At 36.0% G+C, this 13814-nt stretch overlaps 2 protein-coding genes across 9 annotated transcripts in view; one reads left to right on the top strand and one right to left on the bottom strand.

Moving 5' to 3' along the window:
- Positions 1–13814, top strand: part of gcn1 (GCN1 activator of EIF2AK4) — a 779792-nt gene that overhangs the window by 470885 nt on the left and 295093 nt on the right. The window lies entirely within an intron of this gene.
- Positions 1–13814, bottom strand: part of mtmr3 (myotubularin related protein 3) — a 97303-nt gene that overhangs the window by 45303 nt on the left and 38186 nt on the right. For 5 of the 8 annotated variants that reach the window (XR_012383620.1, XR_012383621.1, XM_009303728.5 and 2 more), the window contains 3 exon segments: positions 6492–6574; positions 3542–3708; positions 1338–1434 (listed from right to left, as the gene is read on the bottom strand). Coding sequence is in view for 6 of the 8 variants with exons in the window: in XM_009303728.5 (XP_009302003.2) it covers positions 1338–1434; positions 3542–3708; positions 6492–6574 (347 nt within the window). In the remaining 2 variants the exon portion in view is untranslated. 8 annotated transcript variants of the gene reach the window in all.

The raw sequence follows: 13814 nt of genomic DNA on the forward strand, positions 1-13814 counted from the left end.
TGCAAAACATGTTTTAGCCTAAAATTGACATATAAATCAAAGCTTAACATCTGAAAAATTATATTCCAAATCTGAAGCTGACATCTCAAAAAAAGAGCTTTCAGTACGATTCTGTGTGGCCGCAGTTCCAAACATGACCACCAGACGACATTCAGTTTACATTGATGACCATACAAGGGCGCCCCCTATGTTATGAGGAATATGAACTGTTTTTTTTTTTCATACTTTTGACAGTATTTGTAAAGTAGACAAACAACTCTAAAGTAGTATGGGCAGTTCAGCAGCATATCATTTGAATTTAGCGTCTGAAAACATTTAAACTAAATTTTACATGTGGATTGCTGTAGCAAAGTAATGCTTTACGACTCGGATGAGTATCCGTGTTGCAAATGAATAAATACCTTTTGTTCAGTCATATCTATGAAAATTCCATCACCATATATGGAAAATCTGAATTTTAAGCTTTTTAATTATATACGGTTAGTCATGATTGCTTTAGGTTTAGACTACACTATTACAGTTAAAAAATGTAACCGTAAAAGGTCCCACAGGCTGTAGGATGACATTAAATGTGTTTAAATCTATTACTCTTCCAACATACAATAACACAACATAACAAAACAAAACAAAAATGTGGTAATATATGCATTCAGAAGTCTTAGACCATTCTAAAAATATATTGTTGGTAATGATTATGGTTAAATGGTGGTTAAAGCGTTAACAGCATCATCAGCACGTTAAATCCTTGAAAGTTTTTAATATTTAGATTTTTAAATTTTTTTTGAACATTTACATGTGTGTCAGTTCTTCCTTCATCTCTTGTGCATGCAGTAAAACACGGAGCTCTGCCAATCCGCGGGAATCAGGCTTGGTATATTAGTCAATTATCAAATACACCGAGACTGTGATTCAATTTCAATTTCGATCAATCGTTCAGCCCTAATACACAGTGTTAGTTGCTCTCTACCCACGCCACACAGCAAATCGGCTGATCTTAAAATTCACTTTCATTTCATTCATTTTATTAAAATAAAATAATTAAAATACTTGCATTACTTGCAATTTCAATTATTGCAGAAGCATGAAGGTTTAGTTAACTGTAATCATGTGGTAATCATAGAAGTTGTTACCCTTTGAATTGAACAAGCATTCAAACTGGAATCATGGCAGAATAACCTGTGATGTGCACTCCACAAGGCACTTACGGTGAAATGGAACAAACCTCTGAAGCAGTAAGAGAAACATGCAAAATATGCATAGCAGGGAGCTGCGAAGACCAGGATTGGGAACTGCTGGTTTAGTCACAGAGCGCTTGTGTTTGAAAGAGAAACACTCACTTGTACTTATTGTTGATCTCAGAGACCCTCCAGGCGTTTTGAGTGTCGAAGCCCATCCGCTCTACTTCATTATGGAAACGGGACATCACGTGATCACCTGAAAGACAGAGAGAGCATGATCATAGAGTGGAGGAACTATGACGTCAACTTGTATGCAAAAACCCGGAAGGGAGTTAGCATTTTAGCACTTCCGGTTCCCTCGTCAAAAAGTCAGTGGGTTTTTTGAATGGGGTTTCAGTAAAATCGCTTAAATAAGGTCCGTGGCAAACACAAATTCAAGATATTTTCACGTTTTGTTCTACGACATAAAACACATCAGTTACAGCACACTTTTGAATTTTTAATTCGGCCATGCTTCTTAAAAAAGACGGCTGCTATGAAGATGCTAAATGGAACTACAGGTGGTGTCGGAGACATTAAACGTCATCGAGCTGATCTGGTCTGGAGCGCAGCTCGCTTGTGTTGGGCATTTGGATTTGTCTGTTATTTAGGTATTTTCATGAATAGTATTTTATAGTTTTTTGTGTTTTTCTAATTAAGAATTCAGATTGTGTATAGATAATGCCTTCACATGTAAAGGCTGTCGGGACAGATTCATTTGTTGATCATTTATTTTAATTAAACGATATTATAAAGATACTGCTCACCAGTGCAGCCTGTCTCTCTCTTGCCCTCAGTAATGCAAACGTGTGAATAAATGTGTAATACAGACATATTAACTGTCATTTTAACGTGATCAAGTGATTTTTCGTCTTATTTTCTTCATCTGAACACATTTTACTCAGTCATAACTGCAATATTTACACTCCTCCATAAAACGTATAGCAGATGTGACGGTATGAGCTGCTTTTCGCTGTACGTCGTGACATAAAAGGAATATTGAATGTTGCTCTGTGTCCATGATGATGGAACTTGCAGCCATTTGATAGATTTGTTCCTCCTCACGCCTCATTTCTGTCATCTATTATGGTAAGCAGGCTGTGTGCTCGAGCGATACACTTATTAAAATATGTCTGATGAAAATACTTTATAGGCAGATTTATACACGCAGTTTAAAAACTTTTAGAACAACCGCAAAGCAAAACAGATGTATTTCCCACGTAAAACTATCCAAAGGGCACATGGGTCTATGTTTTTTTTTTGCATATTTATTTGTTTATAATATATAGCGTGGATTATAATATAATAAACAGAGAGATTAACTCTTTGTCATGGACATTATTTCTAAAAATAAGCTTGATAAGTTGTCTGTAGCAGGGTGGGGCTGACGTTACAGACGAGTGCCCCGAGGGCACTGTAGTCCGTTTATAGCCTAATGTTAGCTTTTTAACTCTTGCGTTTTCATTTAAGATCCAAAAGTTCTCCAAGTTGTATTTTTGTATGAGGATTATCCAGCTGGACAAAACGTGTAAGTGTAATGAACTGTGTTTGAACACAGAGCTTATTATTTGCAATCTTCGAAAAGCCTATGGGAAAATCCTATAGGGATTTTCACGAGGGAACCAGTTTTATGCTAGCAGCCGATTAGCCTAAAAAGTGACGTCATAGTTCCTCCACTATTCCTGCAGGAAAGGAAGAACAATTAATTTAAATATATACACTACCAGTCAAAATGTAGTTTCATTTGATTCAATTTCACTGAGAGTGAAAGTTTTGTGAGGCTGGCAGGGGCGCTCAACCTGCGGTCTGTGATTCCTAATGCCCTAGTATAGTGAAGGGGACTCTATACTGTCAATGAGCGCCGTCTTTCGGATGAGACACTAAAATGTTGTCTTGATTCCTCGGTCATTAAACATCCCATGGCACTTCTCGTAAAGACTAGGGGTGTAAGCCGTATCCCGGCCAATTCCCCCCCATCAGCTCTTAATCATTATCTTAACAATCATCCCCAAATTGGAGTCGTTTTTTTTGTGGCTGCTGTCGCATCATCCAAGTGGATGCTGCACACTGGTGGGGGTGTGAAAAGCCCCCACTCCTCCCCTTATAATTGTAAAGAACTTTGGGTGTACGGCCATACACTATAAATGCGCTATATAAATACACATTACACAAACACACACCGGTAGCCTAAGTCTATCTTTCAAGAGTGTCAAGCTCACTAGGAGTTGGCTATGCAATAAAAAACTAAGATAAAAGTATTCATGAGGGATCTAAATGTCAGTCTGAAGCCCACGGACAAGGTTTGACCAGACATCAGACAGTACCTGGCCGACACAGATCTCCATGCTGCTCCTTCTCTCCTGTGTAAAGATCTACACACCACGCATGGAAGGCAAAGGAAAAGAGCTCCTCTATTCGGGACGGGGGACGGACCGCGGCGGTCAACCTCTTCAGCCACTCCTGACACTGCTCAAACGTGGAAAACTGACACCTGCATTAAACAAAACACACATTACAATTTTTTCCAATCATCAATTATATTTGCAAGGAGTATGTGCATTTCTTGAAACAATATACACAAACAGCTAAACACAACGGATTAGCTGCAAAAACCTGCAACTTACACAAAATCCTTGGTTCATTAAAAGTAAGCATTTATGTCAATTAAAATATCAAATGGACAGATGCATTGATGGAATAATAGAACAAAAGAGAGATGGCCAATACAACGATTGAACAATAAAATGATTGAAAGACAGAAAAAATCTAAGACAAAGATATAACATGTGAACGATAGAACAATAGAACAATTGAACGAAAAATATAATGATAGAACAACAAAAATGGGATGACTGAACGATAGCTAGAACGATTGAACAACATAAATAGAATGATTGAACAATCAAACAATTGAACGATTGAACAATATAAATAGAATTATTGAACAATAGAACAATTGAACGATTGAACAATATATATAGAATTATTGAACAATAGAACAATTGATCGATAGAACAATTGAACAACATAAATAGAATGATTGAACAATAAAACAATTGAATGATAGAACGATCAAACAATATAAATAGAATGATTGAATGATAGAACAATTGAACAACATAAATAGAATGATTGAACAATAGAACAATTGAACAATATAAATAGAATGATTGAACAATTGAACCATAGAACGATTGAACAACATAAATACAATAATTGAATAATAGAACAATTAAACGATTGAACAACATAAATAGAATGATTGAACAATTGAACCATAAAACGATTGAACAACATAAATACAATAATTGAATAATAGAACAATTGAACGATTGAACAACATAAATAGAATGATTGAACAATAGAACAATTCAATGATAGAAAGAAAGATTGACTGACTTAAATTGAACAATAGATAGAACGAATGAACAACATAGAACGATTGAAGAATAGAACGATAGATAGAACAGTTAAACAACATAAATAGAATTATTGATAATTATTATTGATATAGATAGAATGATTGAACATATATAGAACGATTGAACGACAAATAAAACAACTGAGCGATAAATAGAATGGATGAACAACATAAATAGTATGATTGAACAATAAAACGATTGAACGACATAAACAGAACGATTGAACAATAGAATGATTAAACAATAGAACGATAGAATGATAGATAGAACAACTAAACGTTAGAAAAATTTAAAAGAGTGACAGGACGATAAATAGACAGAATGATATACAGACAGATCGAACGATAGATGGATAGAATGGATGAAATGGATGGATGGATGAATGGATGGAATGCATTAAAGATAGATAAAATTATATAATGATAGAAAGACAGAATGATAGAAAAAACGATAGAATGACAGAAAAACAGAACGACAGAAAGATAGAACGATATGATAGAACAGTAAAACATAGATAAATTCATAAAACGAAGGTTTGAATGAAAGAACAATAAAATAGAATAACAGACAGACAGATAGAATGATAGAAGGAAAAAATAGAATAATATAACAATAGATAGAAAAATAGAATGATAGATAGAACAATAAACGTATAGACAGACAGACAAACAGACAGACAGACAGACAGACAAAAACAAGACAGACGGATGTATAGATGGATAGATGGATGTATTGACAGACGGACATATAAAGAAAAGGGAAGGACGCATAGAGAGAAGAATAGAACCATGGTGCAATAGATAGACGGACGGACGGACAGACAGATAGATAGAGGACAGACAGACAGACAGACAGACAGACAGACAGACAGACAGACAGACAGACAGACAGACAGACAGACAGATAGATAGATAGATAGATAGATAGATAGATAGATAGATAGATAGATAGATAGATAGATAGATAGATAGATAGATAGATAGATAGATAGATAGATAGGGGACAGACAGACAGACAGACAGACAGACAGACAGATAGATAGATAGATAAATAGATAGATAGATAGATAGATAGATAGATAGATAGATAGATAGATAGATAGATAGATAGATAGATAGATAGATAGATAGATAGATAGATAGATAGATAGATAGATAGATAGGGGACAGACAGACAGACAGACAGACAAACAGATAGATAGATAGACAAACAGATAGATAGATAGATAGATAGATAGATAGATAGATAGATAGATAGATAGATAGATAGATAGATAGATAGATAGATAGATAGATAGATAGATAGATAGGGGACAGACAGACAGACAGACAGACAGACAAACAGATAGACAGACAGATAGATAGATAGATAGATAGATAGATAGATAGATAGATAGATAGATAGATAGATAGATAGATAGATAGATAGATAGATAGATAGATAGATAGGGGACAGACAGACAGACAGACAGACAGACAGACAGACAGACAGACAGACAGACAGACAGACAGACAGACAGACAGACAGACAGACAGACAGACAGACAGACAGACAGACAGACAGATAGATAGATAGATAGATAGATAGATAGATAGATAGATAGATAGATAGATAGATAGATAGATAGGGGACAGACAGACAGACAGACAGACAGACAGACAGACAGACAGACAGACAGACAGACAGACAGACAGACAGACAGACAGACAGACAGACAGACAGACAGACAGACAGACAGACAGATAGATAGATAGATAGATAGATAGATAGATAGATAGATAGATAGATAGATAGATAGATAGATAGATAGATAGATAGATAGATAGATAGATAGATAGATAGATAGACAGACCTGATGATCTTGCAGTCTTTGCAGGTGATGTGCAGTTGAAACATGTCCCGACACTCCACACATTCTATCAACTGTAGGGGAACCTAAGAGAGAGAAACAGAAAGTGAGACAGATTCCACACAAACACACACACATATATTAATCTTCCATCATTAGCACTGTGAGTCTCAGCACACCACACAGACAATATAAACCAGAAGTCGACATTAGTTAACCCATCCGGAAGCTAATAATTAAATCATAAAACCTGCTGAGTCCATCACACTGAAAACTCAGACACGCACTAAGGGTTTACAAACACCGTTAGCGATTAGAGTCTGCAGCTTATTTCATACAAACTCATTCTTTGTTCTGCAGCTCAAGTGTGGAACTGTCGGGCATGCCAAATCAGCTTCAATCAAGAGTGTGTGATTATGCATGTGGACGCTACTGCAACCGTGCTCTTGAAAAACGCAGTTGCTCTTTAGCTCTGGAAGTTGTGCGTGATCACACATTAACCGCATGCAAGTCAAATCTGACCCAAAGTCAAATAACCCAAAAACTGCAGCATCATGCAGACAGACGGACCGATCTCCGGTTACTTACTGACACCTCACACGAACAATTCTGTTCACAGAGAAAGAGAGAGAAACAGAGGGAGGACAGGATCACGAGGTGGACGTATAAATGCTGGCTTTTGGCTGGTCTGTGATGCACACATTCCTGGGCTGTGGTTTAAATCCAGCATACTAATCTGACCACACTCAAACATTCCTGAGGTGTTTGTTGGAAATCGAAACACATTTGTGTTATTGGAACTGATACGCATTAATGATGGATTTTTTTGAGCATTAATATATATACACAAATTGAAATAATAAAAATTTAGATGGTTATAAATGTTGGCAGTTTAACTTTATTATTGTTCTGTAAATGCAAATATTATTAATATTAATTAGGTTTTAAAATAATTACAGTTTTATTTTTACACTAAAATTATGTTATTATAATGGTAATATTTATTTAAGTTTTTCAATGTATTAAAATAAAAAATATATATTTCAATGTCTCAGTAACAACGTTTCAAAAAAAATTTTGTAAAAAATGGCAACTATTCTTGTAGTAGAATTTAATCCGATAGTTCTTAGATTTTTTTTTTATAATTGCAACAAAAAAAAATTTATTGATTTAACCCTTAAAGACCAAGAGGTATTTTGTGGGCACCTAATGGGACTATAATTATTATTATTATTTTTTAAAGCAGTTTTATTTTTATTTTAGCAGTCAGACTCAAGTGTCATATATTATTTTAAACAGGAGAACCTGAAGTTTCAATCTGTATCATTTAAAGGTCCAGTCTAAAACTTTTTTTGGTCCAAAAACATATGAAGACAGAAAATATTCCAGAATTTTCCAGAAACGATTTTTAAAAAAGTGGCATTTTCTAGTTATTACAAACAAAACCTTTTGAAGTTTGTTTTTCTTTCTTTAGAAATACATATTATGATGTTTTATACTTCCAAAATAAATTTTGTCTACATCCACCTTTCCCTGAGCAAGTTATAGCAATTTATTTCAATGTTATTCAATGGCATTTTTCAATGGGGGGGAAAAAATGCATTTATTTACTGACAATGTAATTGCCCAAAAGTTCTGGGAATGAACTAAACAGAAAAAAATGTTACAAAATAACAGAACACTGAAGCAAATTTGACTTTTTCTAAATAATATATATTTAGTTACCATAAACAACACCACTTTTAATGAACAAATATAAAATAAGAAAATAAGAAAATAATAAATAATGCGTCAAAGTCCAAATAAACATGGTGCAAATCCTCAGTAAATAAAATAGATATAAATATTTACTTTACTATAAATAGTAACATAACTAAACTAGATTCAATATGGACCATCCTTAGGTTTTATGTGCCAGCATTTACATTTACATTTAGTCATTTAGCAGACGCTTTTATCCAAAGCGACTTACAAATGAGGACAAGGAAGCAATTTACACAACCAAGAGCAACAATGAATAAGTGCTATAAGCAAGTTTCAGGTCTGTAAAGTCTAAGAAGGGAAGTATTAGTAGTATTAGTTTTTTTTTTTTTTTTTTTTGTACAGTTAGTGTGATATTCAGAGAGGCAATTACAGATTAGGAAGTGTAGTGGAGACTAAATAGTTGAGTTTTTAGTCGTTTCTTGAAAGTAGCGAGTGACTCTGCTGTTCTGATGCAGTTAGGGAGTTCATTCCACCAACTGGGCAGATTGAGCGTGAGCGTTCGCGAAAGTGATTTCTTCCCCCTTTGGGATGGAACCACGAGGCGACGTTCATTCACAGAACGCAAGTTTCTGGAGGGCACATAGATCTGCAGAAGCGAGAGCAGATAAGAAGGAGCAAGGCCAGAAGTCACTTTGTAGGCAAACATCAGAGCTTTGAGTTTGATGCGAGCAGCAACTGGCAGCCAGTGCAAACGGAGTAGCAGCGGAGTGACATGTGCTCGTTTAGGTTCATTGAAGACCACTCGTGCTGCTGCATTCTGGAGCAGTTGAAGAGGCTTGATAGAGTTAGCTGGAAGCCCAGCTAGTAGAGAGTTACAGTAATCCAGTTTGGAGAGAACAAGAGCTTGAACAAGGAGTTGAGCTGCATGTTCAGATAAGAAGGGTCGGATCTTTCTGATGTTATAGAGTGTGAATCTGCACGATCGAGCAGTTCTAGAGATGTGGTCAGAGAAGTTTAGTTGGTCATCAATCGTTACTCCAAGGCTTTTCACCATTTTGGATGCAGTAATGGTTGCCCCGTTCATCTGGATTGAAAAGTTATGGTGTAGAGTCGAGTTGGCAGAAACTACAAGCATTTCCGTTTTTGTGAGGTTCAGCTGAAGATGATGATCTTTCATCCAGTGTGAAATATCCAACAGGCAGGCTGAAATGCGAGCTGGAACCGAGGGATCATCAGGATGAAAAGAGAGGTATAGCTGGGTATCATCAGCATAGCAGTGGTAGGAGAATCCATGTCTCTGGATGACTGGTCCTAGAGATGATGTGTAGATGGAGAAGAGAAGTGGCCCAAGAACAGAGCCTTGAGGTACCCCAGTGTTTAGATGCTGTAGGTTGGACACCTCACCCCTCCAAGACACCCTGAATGATCTGTCAGTGAGGTAAGATCTGAACCATTGTATAACAGTGCCCGCAACGCCCAGTGACTCGAGCGTAGATAGCAGGATCTGGTGGTTGACAGTGTCAAAAGCGGCTGACAAGTCCAGCAAAATGAGGACTGATGATTTAGAGTCTGCTTTAGCCAGTCTGAGATCCTCCACGACCGAGAGCAGGGCAGTCTCAGTTGAGTGGCCTTTCTTAAAGCCGGATTGCTTGTTGTCCATGAGATTGTTTTGAGTAAGAAAGTCCAGGACTTGATTGAACACTACTTTCTCCAGAATCTTGGCCATGAATGGAAGCAGGGATACTGGTCTGTAGTTTTCAAGTAGCGTATGGTCCAGGTTGGGTTTCTTTAGCAGTGGGGTTACCCTAGCCTGATTTGTGGGTAGCATGTATATGGTTGTCTGTGGATATGGATATGGTTCGCGTGCAATGCAGACAAACAGCCCAACCTTCATTTGCGTCCTTTGAAAACAGCAAGAGCAGCACTTCGTCTTTGCTGTGTCACTGTTTTGTCATGTTTTTGTGCTGTTGTGCATGCAAAAGTACTTAGTATGAGAATTATTTCATGCAAAAAAATTTTTTTTTAAATGTGCAGCCTATCTCTCATTCCGTGTTGTTCAAATAGCTGATTGTTGGTTCACAAAGCGAAACCTATGCTTATTGGTTAAGATAGAGCGAGTTTGAACCAATCTGGGCATGGAGGAGGGACAATGCATCCATGTATCATGTCTGGTTTGTCCGGAGAGACAAGTGACGAGCGTTCCTTTGTCAAATCAGCGTTGTCAAAATTTGATGACGTAACCGCACTGATTCCGGAGCCTCTGAAAGTCTGTGAATGTAATGTGATAAAGCGCTGGAAACATCGTAAGGCCTAAGGTGTTTTTACATGTATAATCTTTTAATTCGATGTGCTTTTAGAAAAAAATTATGTCTATATATGTGGACTCGTGGTCTGAATTTACATGAATGTGTTTTTTCCCGATTTATTTTTCAGTCGTTTTTTTATGGTTTTTTTTACGCACATTTAACGTCTACATTTTTGCTTGAACTAGCTTTGAATATCAGAGAGTAAAACCAAATTTTTTTCCCATTTTGGACAGTTAAAAATAGGGTTTTATACATGTCATATGCTGCAAAACAATTGAAAGATGACACTGTATGTCTGTAACAAAATATAAAACATTCAAAGTATTTTAAATAGCCACTTAAGAACTAAAATGTGCCGTCCACGTATGTGGACAATCAGGCCCTGGGAGGATAATATTTTAAGTAATGTTTTTAGCCCCTAAATGGGTCCTTTACAACACCAGCAATACATTCAGTAAAATCAAAAAATAACAATAATAATAATAATAATACAAAAAAATGTAATAAAATAATTATTTTTATTGAATTATAAAAAATAAAACTAATATATGGTAAAAATATTTTTGTAATTTTTATATTGGATTAATTATACTATACAATTAATTGTAAAAATATTAACAGAAAAAATTATGGAGTGTTTTATATAATTTTATTTTAGGAAATGGAAAAACTAAAACAAATATTACCATTGTAATTACATTATTTTACTGTAAAAAGAAAAAAAATATGTGAATTGTCTATGTTAATATGAATATTTAAACAGCATAAAAAGTTTGTGTTCGAACATTGTGTTAGAAAATTGTTGCAATTTTGGTTAGAACACAGTTTCTGTTTTGCTTCTTATTTACGTGGTCACCAAAAACACTAGCTCACAAATTACTTCATGAATAAATAAATTAATAACTACATTTATTTAAAAATCAAGAAATTAGTTACAAATATTCCTTAATCCATAAGTCCATATTTTTCTCAGATCGATGCAACTTGCATACATATAAAGTTGAAGATTGTGAATATGCATATACAGATACAATTAAAATATACAATTTTTCACCCTCCTGTAATTAGTTTTTCCTCTTCAAACATTTCCCAAATGATGTTTAACAGAATAAGGAGTTTTTCACAGTATTTCCTATAATATTTTCCGTCTGGAGAAAGTCTTATTTGTTTTATTTTCGCTCGAATAAAAGCAGTGTTTAATTTTTTAAAGCCATTTAAAGCCTAATCAACCTAGTTAAGCTTTTAAATGTCACTTTAAGCTGAATACTAGAATCTAGTAAAATGTTATGTACTGTCATCATGGCAAATACAAAAGAAATCAGTTCTGTCCCTAGCTTAAACAGAAAATGGGGCAAAATATTTACAGGGGGGCTAATAATTGACTTCAACTGTAAATATGAAATATTCACATCCCTGCGATGCCCCTATTTCTAAAAAAAAAAAAACACATTCAAAGGCCCTGAGCAGTATCCCTGCGATAATACTAAAACATCCAACTCTTAAACACAAGTCAAGACCGCATTCTGCTGAGCTCCACCGATTTGTGCTGAAAAAAACAACACTTGAACGGTCACAACATTCTCTCAATCTCCTTCCTCTTTTCTCTCCATCTGAAGACCCACATTGTATGCTTTGCTCTTACGACAGCAGTGTTGCTTCACTAGCTGGCCTGCAGTCACACACAGTGTCAAACACAAACACACACACACATCACTTCTTGTCACACACAACACACTCCCTCTTTCACAGGCACACAGAGAGCGTCACACTCTTTTACTCTGGTGAATAAGTGACTGTCACAGATATCAACTGATGAATCAGCACTGAGCAACCAACAAGCCCAGCTGCCCGACTCTTTGTGCATGGAATGGTGAAGGAATATTCTGGGTTATGTAATATCTGTCAATTATATTGTTTTCTCTCAGTCTGGACTGAATGCACTCGCATTGAAAGCTGAGAAGGAATGCATTAACAACAGAAAACAATTATGAGATAATGTGCAGCCAGTTAGCCATCATTGCGAAATAAACACTAAGAGAGATCAGCAGCTTAACGCAAAACAATTTCTGTTTGGGGTGGAGTGTTCGGGAACAATTAATTATATTAGTGGCAGAGAAATTACACAATCATTAATTGTTTACACACATTCCCAACAGCATTATATGATACATGAAATGAACGCAGCGTCACTATTATGGTCTCACAAAGCCTGTAATCTACACTCACCGGCCACTTTATTAGGTACACCTCAGTAGTAGTGGGTTGGGCCCCCTTTTCCCTTCAGAACTGCCTTAATCCTACGTGGATGTAATGTAATGTAATGTATTTTTTATTTAGTGCCATGTCAGCAACCAAGGCTATCTTCATGGCAGGAATCTTTCAACAATAAATATACAATTTAAAAATCAACAAACAAAATAAAACATAAATTAAATAAGATTTTTTGTGTTAATACATGATAAAAATTCTAAAATCTTTTCCGGTTTCACTTTGTCAAAAATGTCCTTAAAAGAGTTCATTTCATAAAAAGTCCTTCTGGAATCAGTAAAAGCAGGACAGTCCAGTAAAATATGTTTTACAGTAAGAGGAGTTTTCTACTGAGTAGGGTTTTCTAATCCTACGTGGAATAGATTCAACAAGGTACTGGAAATAATCTTCAGAGATTTTGGTCCATATTAATATGATAGCATCGCACAGTTCCTGCAGATTTGTCGCCTGCAAATCCATGATGCCAATCTCCCGTTCCACCACACCCCAAAGGTGCTCTATTGGATTGAGATCTGGTGTCTGTGGAGGCCATTTGAGTACAGTGAACTCATTGTCATGTTCAAGAAACCAGTCTAAGATGATTGGCGCTTTATGACATGGTGCTTTATCCTGCTGGAAGTAGCCATTAGTAGATGGGTACACTGTGGTCACAAAGGGATGGACATGGTCAGCAACAATACTCAGGTAGGCTGTGGCACTGACATGATGCTCAATTGTTACTAATGGGCCCAAAGTGTGCCAAGAATATATCTCCACACAGCAGTTTCTGCCTGTCGGGCACCAACAACCATGCCACGTTACTTAAATCATATTTCTTCTCCATTCTGAAGCACGGTTTGAACTGCAGCAGATCGTCTTGACCATGTCTACATGCCTAAATGCATTGAGTTGCTGCAATGTGATTCGCTGATTAGAAATTTGCGTAACGGGCAGTTGGACTGGTGTACCTAATAAAGTGGCCGTTGAGTTAATAGCTTCAAGTGTACTTTCTTAACAAACTGTCACAAAAGTGCAGTTTTAAGGGGATTGTTCTCCAAAAAAAAAAAAA

The sequence above is a fragment of the Danio rerio genome, chromosome 8 (assembly GCF_049306965.1).
Source record: "Danio rerio strain Tuebingen ecotype United States chromosome 8, GRCz12tu, whole genome shotgun sequence".
NCBI lineage: Eukaryota > Metazoa > Chordata > Actinopteri > Cypriniformes > Danionidae > Danio > Danio rerio.